Source organism: Phaethon lepturus, unplaced genomic scaffold (assembly GCF_000687285.1).
Source record: "Phaethon lepturus isolate BGI_N335 unplaced genomic scaffold, ASM68728v1 scaffold55924, whole genome shotgun sequence".
NCBI lineage: Eukaryota > Metazoa > Chordata > Aves > Phaethontiformes > Phaethontidae > Phaethon > Phaethon lepturus.
In genome coordinates this window covers 1-14,975 of record NW_010533635.1, presented here as the reverse complement: position 1 = coordinate 14,975, position 14,975 = coordinate 1, and the positions used below count along the sequence as shown (strand labels likewise).

The following is a 14,975-nucleotide window of genomic DNA, read 5'->3' as shown; positions in this document are numbered from 1 at the left end:
ACGGAGGTCAGGCTGACAGGCCTGTAGTACCTGTGGTTTAGTACACTTCGCACACAGGCTTCCTTTGCCTGTCCTCAAGTTTTGCATCCAAATTGTTGGTGAATGTGCTGAATACAAGAAGGGACAATTTCCTACTACTGTAGCTTCTGGACCTGATACTATCTTGGAACATGTGATCCAGTAATCAAAACCACCACATACAACAGATACACATACTATTCAAATGAAATCTTTCTCTCTGTTGAGACTCAAGAGTGCAAGGTAACACCAACCTGCAAAAATGTTAGTCATGAGGCTTTGTGCCGCTTCTCACCCAGGGCTGATGTTCATTCATGCCATGCAGAAAATACTAACACTGCCAGAACCACTGCACCTTTTGAAGATTAATAAATAATCAAGAAGAGAGGGTGAGCAGAAAGCTTGCAGTTTTTCATGAGTTCCTCTAACAAATTGTAAATACACGTAGCACTCAGAACACAAAATTTTTGGCATGTATTTGTCTGCCAGTATATTTTATGCCTCTAAAACATTTTATTTCTCTAAAACAAAAATAGGCAAAGATTAAGTTAGATCATATCAATACATGAGTTGTACTGTTAATACTAAACTTTCTTTAATATTGTTCAGAACAGTTTGCTAACAGGAGAGAATACCACAATGAAATAATCTGTATTTCAAGATAACTTTTAACTCACATATAACGATTACTGTGATTACCAATTAGTTTTCCAAAGGCTCACAATTGTTTACTATTTGACTCTTGCTTTCATCATTTAATGATTTACAGTAATGAGCTGGAACATCAGTATTTTGTACTGAAATGGCCAAAATAGTTGTCCAGGCATCATTGCCCTCATGTGACATATCTCAGATGTTTTTCTGAAAAGTTAGCCAAAAGCAATAGACAATGCCATCACTTCTGTTTCATTTTTACTGAAAAAGCAACAACAAAGTGACTGTAATGACTTGTAGTCAGAGTCTCAGTAGCTTTTGAAGGACTGTTACTTTACTGAGATTCTGCCCTTTGTTTAAGTTTTGTTTGACAAATGCTTTATAAATGAGCAGAAGAGGTGGTTTATGTTTCATTAATGAGGCTGATAGTGGTTAATTACTGAAGTTACATAAACAATCCAATACCAGATCAAGCCGAACGGGTCAGTTATGTAGAGAAGATCCAGCTGGAGTAGATATTATTTCCTTTAACTATTCAGACACCAAACAAGTTACAGAGATTAGAATCTCTAATTCAGATGAACAAAGAAGTCTGCTTAGATTGAAAATGTATTCTCTCAACAGGTATTGATCTACGGAAGCTCTTTCTTAATCTGCAGTTTCAGCACCCATCAAATTCTTAGATCTAACTGCACAACCGCATACATTCCAGGTTGCTGGACCATGTCCAAAGAAGCACAATGAAGCCGGTGAGATGTCTGGAGAACAAGTCTTACGAGGAGCGGCTGAGGGAACTGGGGTTGTTCAGTCTGGAGAAGAGGATGCTGAGAGGAAACCTCATTGCTCTCTACAACTACCTGAAAGGGGGCTGTGGTGAGGTGGGTGTTGGTCTCTTCTCCCAACTAACTAGTGGTAGAATGAGAAGAAATGGCCTCAAGTAGCGCCAGGAGAGTTTTAGACTTGATATTAGGAAAAATTTCTTTACTGAGAGGATGATCAAACATTGGAACAGGCTGCCCAGGGAGGTGGTGGAGTCACCATCACCGGAAGTATTCAAAAAACGTGTGGACATGGCACTTCAGGACATGGTGTTAGTGGACATGGTGGTGTTGGGTTGATGGTTGGACTTGATGATCCTAAAGGTCTTTTCCAACCTTAATGATTCTGTGATTCTGTGAAATGAGGCTGCAAAAGCTGTGCAACGCAAGGTGTTCAGGTCAGACCGACGTCATCAGATCTGATTATTTTCTATGGAAAACACGCATGTCCCTTACACTTCACTTCAGTGGCACTTCTGGATTTTGGCTCATGACGTGAACTCGTTCAGCTAATATTTTCAGGCCTTATCTATGAGTAACATTTTGTTTACTCACCTCTAGGAAAGCATGCCTGAAGTACATGATTATTTCCTTTGCCTATTAAAATGGCACTAGGTATGTTACTTACATGATCAGAGACTTTTTCAGTATTTTACAAAATCAATGTATGTACGGGAAAATAACAGAAAATAGATCTCAAAAGTCCTTTCTCCTCTTTTTACAGATCAAAATAACTCAGAGAGAACAATTCATAAGTTCTATCAGGTAGCCCAAACTGATCTTCAAAACACCCTGTGATGAAGATTGTACAGGCAACTTATTCCAGTGCTATTTTTACCACTGTAATTGCTTTCTCTAGTATCTAACTTAAATCTTCCTTACTCATAAATAAGCTTTTTATTTCTTGATTCTTTAAAAGCATGGAAAACAGTTTATTTTCCTCCTCTTTGCACCAGTTCTTCATGTGACTCAAGTGGGCTCTCAGGTCTCCCATTTTTATTGTCACACTAAGCTTTGAATAGAAGTGATCTGCTAACATAATGTAAATACATGTATTTACCATGGACCAGTCACCTGTTCTGAATCACTGCATGACTATGCAAAACTGTTTTATTACCACAGCTATGAAGATAGCATGTGGGTTGAAGTAAATGACCATGGGCTAATACTTAATGTGGCACTGCAGTTAATTTCTACTACAACTAAGTTTTAGGTTCTTATATACTTATTTTAGAAATTGATTTTACTCTGAATCCACTAGGTTTTATAACACTGAACAGAATGGGGACTAGATACCTTCTAAAAACCGGGGCTTCAGACTTAAGTTTCCCAAAGTGGTAGGCTTTAAATACCCATGTTCCATAGGTACATTTGAAGAGCTTACCAATAAGGTATCTTCTATCAGAAAAAGTACTTAAAAAAAATCAGTAGCATTTAAAAGCTAAAGGCAGTATTTCACAAACCTCTGCTTGTTTTTGCAACTTTAATGAGAAAGGCTGAAAAGCTGGATCAAAGAGCCAATGGTATATGTGAAAGAGAGGCTGCTTTTACCACAAAGACAAATGCTGATCATAATTAAACTTACAAGATTACTATGTTTGTCTGCTGCATAACCTATGCATTCCAGCCCTCTGCCACCACACATTATCAATGCAGAGCATTTGAAAGCTCAAAAAAACCCGCGAGATGCTCAGATAACATCTGTGAGTCAATCTTTTCTGTTCTTGAAAGACACAACCATTCCACCTCCAAAGACTAACAGATTCCTATATGGTGTCACACTACATGGAAATAAGTAGGATGCACCTCTCTGGAGCCTATGGAATACAAATATGACTCTCTTTTGAAAGGGAATGTCAGTTTGCTGTGTCCCATAGCTTCTTGTCGTGTCTCTAAAGACTATTTTAAGCGACTTTGCAGAAAGATAACCAATAGCAAATTAGTTTTTCCCTTTGCCATCTAATTCCATCAAGTATACAACAGAACCATTTTTTCCTGAGGTAAATCAAGAATTGCTCTTTCACAGAAGAAAAGCGATCCCTTCTGGAGTTAATATGTTTGCAACCTGCTGAGCATCATGTTAGGGAGCAAGTGTAATGACACCATACCTAGCATGAAAATGACCTATCCAAAAGATCATATCTTATATGTAGGAAGTTATGAAAGCCTCAAATTGTAGTGATTATTTTATTAGAAATTATTAATAATTGACTTTTTTAAAGAATGAAACTTTGCAAAATTACTGGCAACAAAAATTGCTAACAATCATTTTCTGTTATGGGGGCACACATGAGCCCTGTCTGGGCTGCATCAACACGGGTATATCAGAATTAGAATAGGGAGAACAAGATAAGCATTTTGGTTTTGGAGATACTGGCCTAATCAAGTGTTTCCAAATTCAATTATTGTCTCATGTACCATTGCGGTATTTTCTCTGCCCAGGAAATGAACATTATCCATTAACACTGAGACATGTCAATGTTAAACAGTCAAAATGTGAGAATTTAAAATTCTACCAAGAAAGCAGAATATTTAGTAATTGGACAGTGGGAACTCTGGGAAACAGTGACGTGAGGGTCCCCATGGCCTCTGTCCCTGATGACCCAGTTATTATTTGATTTATGTGGACTTGTAGCTGCCCTTGCTTCGACCCCAGAAAAGGCTGTGTGGGAAGTTTGTGTCTCAGAGCCATAGCATTGCTCTGCGGAGTGTCTGGAGCCTAGTGTATGCACAGAAACTGATAAATAGGGAAAAGGCCCAGTTTGCTCCAGCTGGACTCAGAGCTAGGATCAGCGCTACAGCCCAGCAGCTCAACTCTGGAAACAAGAAACTCTCTGGAACTACTGTAAGTATTTAATTTACTTCTCTGAATGCTCTGGGATTATAAATTGTTGCACTAGCTATAAATCAATTTGCCATGTGAAAATATTTCAGGAATTGGGCTTTTTTCTTCTTTTTCCTTTCCCTTTCTTTTTAAATGGCTGACTAAATGAAAATAGAAAACATGTACTTTTAAATTTGGTATCCTACTGCCAAGAATTTGTTCCAACAGTACTTCATTTGACATAGAGTGAAGTAAAATGACTTTAAAATTCAATTATTTGTTTTCCTTCCCCGAAGTACCTGAAAAACTGTACATTTGAAACAACCTCAACTTCTTATTTTCCAATGTATAAAAATTATACCTTTGAAATAATTATTCATGGGTAACAATTCCAAAGGAAGATTTCAAGATTTCAACACAGTCCGTTAGTGAAATAAGCCAATTACTCTAATGGTTATTATATGACAAGGAAGGAATATGTTTAATGAGAAGTGGGATTTCTTCAAACAGCAGCTTCGGGAGGCTTCTCGGCACATTAAAACTGGGAGAAACAGATAAAACCTTAATAATGCATATAAACTGCATATAGGATCAGACAAGTGATCCTACAGCTTCGCCTGCAAAATAATTCTTTAATTACAGTAATCAGTGATTACTGAATTGCTTGAGTGTATCTGAATGTATCACCTGGCATCACACATAGCTGCCACCGATTGTGCTCAGTTAAAATGTTATTCAGTTTTTAGTTTAAATTTCACAAGTTAAAAATTAAGCTATGCTTTCCAGAAGCAAAAAAAGTACAGTGATTAATACTTAGATTGAAATGTACTATCTAGTTCCACTACATGATCATTAACATGCCACAAGGTGTGTTAAATAAATGTTGAAGACCTTCAGCTTGCGTTCCTGTAAACCAGAAATCTCCCTATGATTCAACTGTCAAAATATTTACGATAGCAGTTAAAGTACTGTCAATATATACCTCTTAAAGACCTCCCTGGAGCCTCTTCTACAAGAAGTATGTTTTGCATCTTAATAAATTTAATAATATAACTTGATTATATATTACTTTATGATATGGTATTTTATAGCAATAAAAATTACAAAAACAACATCTTTCACCATAAATAACAATGAATAGATGTACAGTATGTACTCTAGTTTGAATGTGTACATTCTGTCAAGTGACTATTTTGTGATTCTACTTCACTTTTATCAATTAACGGCTTTATTTTTTCTTTAATGGCTTCCATTTTTGATAAATTGAAGCCTTTCAGTTAGGACTAATAACTAAATGTTGCTGAATTTCTGTATTAGATGGATAACCAACCCCTTGAATACATTCCAGTTTATATTGAACATTATTAGTTCAGAAGACTGATTACTGTCAAAATTAAGCCTGTAAAAGTGCAACATTTTCAAATGTGCTTAAGCAACCTAGAGTCTAGGTCACATTTTCTTCGGGGGGGGAGGGGAAGGGTTGTGGGGGGGAGAGAAGTAAATCCTCCCACTTGTAGATGCTTTTAACATTAAAAACAAAGAAAAACACAGACACCCTCCCAATGATCAGGATCTCACACATGAAAATACTCAGCAGAAATAGCACCTCAGAAGTAACCGAGAAGAAGGAAAAGCAGGGAACAGCATGTGCCTTTACGCAGACGACATTTTCTTTCAGGTCAGTATGTCTGACTAAGGACTACAGACTTTTAACACAAGTATGTGCTACTGCTTGTGGCTCTATGAAACAAGTTATTAAAAAAATCATCATCTTTAGTTTTCAGTCATTTCCATTTTTTAGGCTAAAGACCTTTATGTATCATCTCTGGGAATGTATTTCTTTTTTTTTTTTTTTCTTTTTTTTTGCCAGCTTTTTAAAGCACACATACAAAACTAATGGCTATATTTTGAGTACATAGAAGGAGGAAAAATGGGTACAAAATATTTTGGTTTGGGAATGGCATGTCTATAACTGCCCCAAAGACACAAAGCTCTTACTCCAATCTTATTTCTACTTTGGTCAAGTTACTATGTTTTGAAAATTACAACTGGGCATGTACGCTACACTCTGTCAAGGATTCCACAGCTTCACAGTGTGTAGCTAAGCTTTGTGTGCATGCAGAACTTACTTGCCTGCATGGCAAAGGGTTAATGAATGTACATGTTGGCCGAAGAAGTGTCCTTTAGCTCCCAGTGAGATGTGAGAGATTAGGGATGGCTACTGAACTTTTGAGAGACCAGCATATAATGCATCATGAAATTTCAGCGACTGTTGGTTTGGAGGAGGCTTCCCTATCGCTGACTGACTTGTATATAAAGGATGAGGCAAAGGTTCTAACATATGACAGTCAAGCTTATAAATAATCAAAACTTTCCTGTCACAGAAAATTAAGTTCCCTCCTTACATATCTTATTCTGTTCTTTATATTATTTGTTTTAAAAAGCCCAATGCTATTTTATACTAGAACAAACTTGTCAACTTTAAATTCTTAAGTGTCAGAAAATGAAACAGTTAATATTCATGCACAGACATGACCATTAAGTCTCATTTCAAGACAGTATAGCGTTCCTCAAATAACCACTGGATGTACTACTAATACTGCTATAACATTATTTTAATTTAAGAGTTTCAATTTACAAAGTCTCATTCTAAGCTGGGAATTCTGTGGCTGCAACTAATAACTTTTTTTAGCCATAAAAATCAGTTAGAAGGGCTAAATCCCTAAACCTATTCTCATACAATACCTAAATTGAGGAAAGTTTGCCTAATGAAAGTCTGCTTCCACAATTTAGAATGTTTAATCAAGCAACCACCTTGCATGTGGTAATATGTACTTCATACTCACAATATAGTATTTTTATCAGACTGGATCAATGTAATTTTATTTTAGCTTCTACTCTTTTATTATTTTTATTTAAGGAACCTACTGGAATCCAGAAACACACTTCTTCAGCAAATACACATTTTTTGGGAAAAATGTAGACTTTGACCAGGCCAAATTGATCTAACTGATAAGCACCTCATGATTCAGTGAGTCATTTCTCTTTCAAACAAATATTTACTAGCAGAGATAAAAAAAATCAGCATTACAGCCTCTCTGCATCTTTTCACCTTCTGCTGACAACACAGACAGAACGTGCTCAGTTCCAAAGATATGTCCAGTTTTGGGGGAAGGGATGTGTGTCTTTCAAAACATGACTTCAATTCAGATTCCCTGAAATGATATATTCATTTTCTCAGCTGTAGCTAGGTATAGGTATTGCACAAAACCCAACATGTGAGTCTTTCAAGGAAGATCTTTAAACCCAATTTGCTGTAAATTCTGCAAGAGGCATATACAAAGAATCCTGTTGCACATGTTGGAGTTTGATTTTTCTATACTTTCCAAATACTTACTTGCCTTTTTCACCTTTTCTGTCTTTCCCTGTCTGCTCAGGGGAAGCCTATGAATAGTTCACTGGCAAACTGTCTTCTAAAGTCCTTACTCAATGGGCATCGGATACACACTTTTAACCAGTGACGTTCTTGTACATTCCAGACATGCAGAGGGACAAGAGGACAAGGAAAATATTTCCTACTTACTTCTGTAACGGCTACTCCATTACCACTCAATTGCTAATCAATACCAGAGATTGTCTATACACATATGTAAACTCAAACCCAGCTGATGCTAGTGTCCATATGGACATTCTTTTTTTGAGCATACTTTTTCAGAACCTTTCTATAAAGTGAAATTACTGAAAAATAAGATAATTTTTGAACTCAAAGCACAATAGCTGTTATGGACCAAATGTGTCATTCTGAGCTCCCAGGACACTTTGTTATGGTGAATGTCAATGCATCCAACCAGGAGCCCAGGCTCCTTCAATAATCGAGAGACAGAGAAAAGCTCAGCAGAGGGCAATACATCCTATAGGAGACTGATTTTTTGGTCTTCACAGGATGCCTTGTACTCTTAAAGGAATATAGGCTTTGAAATTTGGAACCTAATGTAAGTTAAGTGGTGCTTAAGCGGGGCAAAGTTGACTTTTACTGCATAAAAGAGTATTTACATGGGAAAGAAGAGATACTCTATGCTGATCTTTCCAGGCTATTTTTCTACATGCACATGCTTCAAACTTGCATAAAGTGAATGAAGCAAATTCACTAAGAGCCCATTTTTGTGCAAAAACAGAACATCCACCACATCCACATTAGTGCAAATACTCTAACTCATTCTGAAAGCAAGTTTTTTCTGTCCAGTGAAGCTCCTTTTAATCTCTTCCTGAACCAGAGAATTTACCAATGATTAGTCTGATTCCCCCACACCGTTTTGTGTAAAATTAGAAGTAAAACAGTTCTAAATATAACTTGGAAATTTAAGAATGGACTCTATCCTGAATCCATTAGGACAATCAAATGTTTTGCAATATCATTGAAAGTATTACGTGACTTCACACATACCTCTGATTTTCTTACTATTTACAGACTGTTTCATATTCTGGAGTTTTCTCGTTTTAGTTCTGTAGCTAAACTCACCCAGCAATTCTTTCTGACATTATACTTCTCTTACTTTTCCATTTCCTTAGGCTGCCTTCTTAAAAGTATATCACATAGCAAAGTGAATGAAACAGTGCAGTTGGGAGCAGAATATGGCAAATACATTCGTCACTGTACCTGATGGGTATTGTCTTCCTGAACCCATACAGTATTACGGTGAGTAAAACAGAATTTTTATGTTATGAAAAAGCAGTATAGTAAAATTAGTATCTGCGGAAATTCCCATTATTTTCTTCATTTAGTTTATCTTTACAATCTCTTATAAGACACACATTTGACTATCAAGCCCATACTGAAAGTGTATTGAAATATACTAGCATGTGCTCATACAGATTTTTGTACACAATGTGATTATGCTGACTGACCATTTCACATAAACATTACTGGTGCTGTGTCCCTTTGACTTGCATGAGGAAGATACAGGTTTTATTACAGTAATCCAGATACATTATAAATAGATAATGGTTATTCTATATCTTATAGAACTATAATTGTAATAACTAATTTGACTCTGGAGGAGTAAAAAGCAGGATCCAAAGCCCATTGAAAAAAGAAAAATACCTCCAAACTGCTTAAAAAATACCTTTCCAATTTGTTTTTGCCGAGATTTGAACAATCCCAAAGGAAGAATGAAACACAATGCATGTTGCACATGCTTTCTTCAGTACAGCTGTGTACATTTAAGGGGGGGCTGGATAAAATTAGAACTCCACAGACAGAAAGACAGGAAGAAGCTGTCTTCATAATTCTGTACATACAACTTGCACTTCTTAACTATAAAGGATTATATGTGGAAAAATACTAAATAAAACGAGCCTCTGCTTTTTACTCTACTGAATTTCAACTTTGAGACTCCTGTCACAGTAATTTTTACTATTCAATAATTTCTGGACCATCTTTCTCAGGCTCTTGTTGTGTGACATTTTAAAAATTATGCCTGAAATATGTATTGGTAACAAACATTTCACTCATTAACAAATTCACTTACTTACAGGAAAATATTCTTCTGTAATGTGGACAACTAATAAAAACAAACTTTACGTGTAAAATCAAAAGGTAGCATATCATCAGTTGCCAAGTGATATTCTATTTCATACCAGCAAGAATCCAGTGGCACCCATAAGACATTGCCCAAACTGTTACCAAGCCATTTTCACTACATCTAAGATTTTACTTAAAAACATTACAAGCAGACATTTAAAAAGAATGTGTCAAACTGCCTTTCTGAAAATGAGTTCCTCTAATATTTATGATTAAATATTTAATCTATAAAACATTTTAGAACTTTCAAGTAGCTGATGTCAAGATATTCTTCAGGTTTTTATTTAATTTTCAATTTCTTCTGTGTCTAGATGCTTTACCGGAGCACATCAACTATCAGCTGCAAGACACTGATTTTCAGACTGTACCTTACTGCCAATACTCAACAGTTCAAATTCCTCCTCCAGTATTACAGTCACAACCTTCTCAGTCCCAATACAGCACGTATGGTCTGGACTCTCAATACAGCGATGGGCAGTGTATCATCGGCAGCTGTGAATTAAGCAAATCCCCTTTCATGGCTCCCCACATCGATGATGGTGGATACCAAGGACTAAAACGGCCAAGATTAAATCACTCTTCTTTGAGACTGAAGGGACAGGAGGAGCTGTGTGTTGTGTGTGGTGACAAGGCCTCAGGCTATCACTACAATGCACTTACCTGTGAAGGCTGTAAAGGTAATAAAGAGGAGAACAGGCTGATTGATCTATATCTTACCTGGGACTGTGGCCCCACAGTGCTCAAATACGATGTTCCACATCTGTGATTTAAGCAAACAGATGTTATTATTATTTATCTAAGGAACCCTTTATCTATCATGCTTACTCCAGATTCACGTTTTTATAACTTTTTTTTAAGAAATGCTTTCACAGTGTGTATTTAATATGAGCATTTCACACAACTGATTTTTGCATTGATTATTCACCAGAACAGGGTCTGTTTAAGCGGGTGCTGATCTCTCATGACCATTTATTTGGTCTGAAGATTTACTTCAGTGTTATTAATTTTAGTTATTATTAAAATTAAACAAAACCAAGTAATAATTACTTGCTATTTATATTTTAACTTGCTATATGGGCGCTGTCTTGATCAGATTAAGGAAAACAATTAATATTGGTCAGAAAGAACACGACATAACTATGTTGTTAAAAAGCAAATTTAAAATAAAGGTAATGCTTCCATTGTGAAAACAAACAAACAAAAAACCCAACCCAAGACACTTTAATTCTTTAAATCCTTAGAGCTCCTTAGATTCCTTCAGTCATAACACGATCCTTGTCTGTAGGCTTCTTTCGACGTAGCATAACCAAAAATGCAGTATATCGATGCAAGAATGGTGGTCATTGTGAAATGGACATGTACATGCGAAGGAAGTGTCAGGAATGTCGCTTGAAGAAGTGTAAAGCTGTGGGAATGCTAGCAGAATGTAAGTGCTCCTTCCATGCGAGCTACTTTACTAATCAACTCAGATAAAACCTTTTCCAAAGTCAATCCCTTCTCCTCGTTAGAGCTAAATGGTATTGGTCTAAACTTAATTTAGCCGTAGGGAAATTTAACTTTCGAGTCTGTAGCACCTGTAGCATTTTCAGTTGCAGAAACTACCAATGCTTGGGAAGTATCTCCTGAAGTAAGGAGAACTGCTGTTCAAAGACATTACAAGAAAAAAAAGAAAGTACTAACAAGAGACAGATAAATATCCTAAACCTTGACAGGACAGCAGTAAGCATATCAAATGTGCTTCTGTGTTAAAAAAAAAAAAAAAATTGCATACTAGTTTTTAATGAAAAATTCTCATGCTTGTATGCCACAGAGCCACAAGCAAGATAACATAAGATGACTGCAAACGCTCAGGCCTTTGGTGGATACTGAACACTAACTCACCTAATGAATAACACATTGCCATATTCTCTAGTTCCTTGCAAGTGACAGTTCCTGTGATGTAAGACTCATGCTATCTATAATAATAAAAGTGGTTATTTCAAATAGTAATTATTTGAAAATATATGTATTGATACACACTTCCATGCCTCACAGGTTTGCTGACCGAAGTACAGTGCAAGTCAAAGAGACTCAGGAAGAATTTCAAACAGAAGAGCAGTTTTATTTGCAACATAAAACTGGAAGATGAGGGACTGAATAGTAAGCACATATCATCTACAACAAGATCTGGAAAAGTGGGATATTTTTCTATTTAAACATCTCTTTTATAATTTATTTTTGCCCCAAGTCATTGTCACTCACTGGGTTTATTATTTTTTAAAGCAGATCCCAGAGAAGATGGAACTTACTCCAGGGGAACATCAGCTTCTTGATCACATTGTAGCAGCACACCAGAAATACACAATTCCCCTTGAAGAAGCAAAGAAGTTTGTATGTATACAGAACAATCAGCCTGCGTTGCTAAGTTATTATTATCCTAAGCGCTGTATCTTGGTTATATCAGATGTCTAAATTCTCTTTCACGCAGCTACAAGACACCGCGAGTCCTGAGGAAAGTTTTCTTCGTCTCTCTGAGACAGCAGTTGTCCATGTACAAGTGTTAGTGGATTTCACAAAAAGACTTCCAGGTAAGTTCCTTCCTCTGCGAAATGTTACAGAATAGTGTGACTCTTTTTTTTTTTTTTTTTTAAAGATAGAGAAACCATACTGATGTCATGAATCAGAGAAAAATACTGGCGTTACGAAAACTCTCATTCAACTACTTTATCTTCCATCTCTAATGATCAGGGTTACCATTTACTTGTCATGAGGACAAGTTAGAAGCATTCACTTCAAAAGCTTGCTGTGATTAGACTTCTTTTCCATTTCTGACATGCCACAGAGATGTTTTCTGAAAGTATACGGACTTTAAAATACCATCTTGAGTGAATTACTATTTTAACACATTCTCTGAAATCTAGTTGAGTTTGCAATTTATTATAGTCATCAAAGAAAAAAAAAAATGTTCCTTGAATGGAAAAGGCAGCATGGAAGGGACTAACCAGGTGCTCCTATTCATATTTTCCATTAATAAAGAACAAGGGAATATGCAATTAAATTCACTGTATTTCAATGTAAAGTTGACAAAATAACATTTGCCATGGAGGGTGATAATTTTTCATTAGTCTAAGTCAATCAACATGTCTAAAGCAGGTGTTTGATATAATTTAGCACTACTGTGGCACAGATCTGAAAGAATGGGTGAGCCGTTTAGCTGTTTGTTTTCTTATGTTACGTACCCTGTTTTGATCAGGATTAAGAGAAGAATCAATAGAGTTCCTTTGCTCTTGAATTACAAGTGCAGATAATGAGTTTGTCAAAAGATGAACACAATTTTTAAAAAGATCAGGTATCTATGAATAAGGAGAATATCCACAGTCACTGAGCAACGTACCAAATTTATAAGGTATTAGGCCATGTGATATAAATCTGAAATTTTGATAGTGTCTTGCTTAGTCCCAAAATTTTTACTTGTATCTTCCCGTGAATCTTCTAACACTTGATACTGAAAACGGCACTTTTTTTTCTTCCTAACTTACAAACTATCAAGAAAGATCCTATGCATCTTTTAACTATGGTTCTCCTTTCCAGTAAAGGCATTTATTAAAAACATCATTTTATCAACTCATGTTAGGGGCTTAAAGGCAGCCACAGCGTTCCTTGATTCTTAACATGTATCTTTCTTTGTAGGATTTGAAAGTTTAGCTAGTGAAGATCAGATTGCGCTGCTAAAAGGGTCAACAGTTGAGGCAATGTTTTTGCATTCAGCCCAAATATATAACCAAAGAATCACTGAATGCCAACCATCAACAAGTGAAAGTAAGTTTGACTAACTAGGTTTCTATTAACACCAGTAGGAGGTTCTGCCATTTTGAAACAACTCAATCTCAAATAATTTCCTATTCAAGCATAGTGGTACTTACAATAGTACTAGTAATGCCCACATATAAGCCTTCTTTTCAAAGAGCATACCAAAAAAAATTATTTGGATCTCTCTTTTCCTCCCATTGGTGCCAAACAAAGAGCAACATTTTTGAGTGTTTGCAAACTCAAAATTGTGGGGTGGACGGACAGTAGATGGACAGTATTAGCTATGTTAATGACATATTATATATTGGATCAAGTTTAACACCAGAGACTTTGACCAACAATAATGCACCAGATGGACTTGGTGCTGGATGCCAAAAAGAACAATTATTTCTACTTGCATGGGTCTGTGAAAAATTCACACATTTTCAGGTATTTATCTGCAAAGACGATGCAGACAAATATTTAAACTCACATTAAGCTTGGCTGGGAACTGTCATTTCTTTTCTTCCAGGTCATGTAAGACTTTCTGATCATGGGACATGTTATCACATTCAAAACCTTGATAAAAACAACATTTATTCCATGGAAATGTCTCACAATGAAGAGAGTCCAACTTCCACTACTACCACAGGTAATGGAGGTCTCAGAATCAAAATACTTGGGAATCTTTTGCTTTGCTGACCCTGTTCTTAATCACACTGAGGAACACTGTCCGTGTGGCCACTGCTCATTCTTGTCTCTTCCTCTCCGCTCCCTCGAGCTGCTTTGTAACATGCACAGGCATGACACCTTCATGGAAGGAAGAGGTGGTGTTCATGTTTGCTTATATCCTAGGATAAAGCCTTGAGCTATATATAGCAAAAGCTCCACAGTACACCTGCAATACAACTTTTGTTACTACTTTAGAAATTAACAGTTTTAATGAAGTTTTCTAACTATTTCATGCAATGGAACAGCCTAAACCTTAGAAGATTAGGACAAAGATGATTCACAATAGCAGTGCCTGTTTATGCGTTCAAATAACATTCCGATTATTTTCATTTTTAAGGTATAACCGAGGAGTTTATTACCGCGCTGTTTTACTTCTACAGAAGCATGGGGGAACTGAAAGTGACCGAGACCGAATACGCCCTGCTTGTAGCAACGACTGTGTTTTTTTCAGGTAAACTGAGAGGCGACTAGCTTGTACGCGTGTTACAACGAGCTCTCACTTGCCCCACGCCCTGCCCGCCTCCACCCACCGAGCCCTCAGGTGCGGCAGCGCACCGTGCGCCCGCCCTCGGCGCCCCCG

At 36.6% G+C, this 14,975-nt stretch overlaps 1 protein-coding gene across 1 annotated transcript; it reads left to right on the top strand.

The window, feature by feature from the left end:
- Positions 1-8,919: 8,919 nt before the first annotated feature.
- LOC104615093 (bile acid receptor-like) lies at positions 8,920-14,846 on the top strand (the record flags this gene model as incomplete). The annotated part of the gene is made up of 9 exons (XM_010285233.1): positions 8,920-9,010; positions 10,207-10,572; positions 11,181-11,321; positions 11,930-12,069; positions 12,161-12,265; positions 12,363-12,462; positions 13,565-13,693; positions 14,196-14,315; positions 14,733-14,846. Coding segments are annotated over exons 1-9 (1,306 nt in total), but the record flags the coding sequence as incomplete, so codon positions are not given.
- Positions 14,847-14,975: the final 129 nt, after the last annotated feature.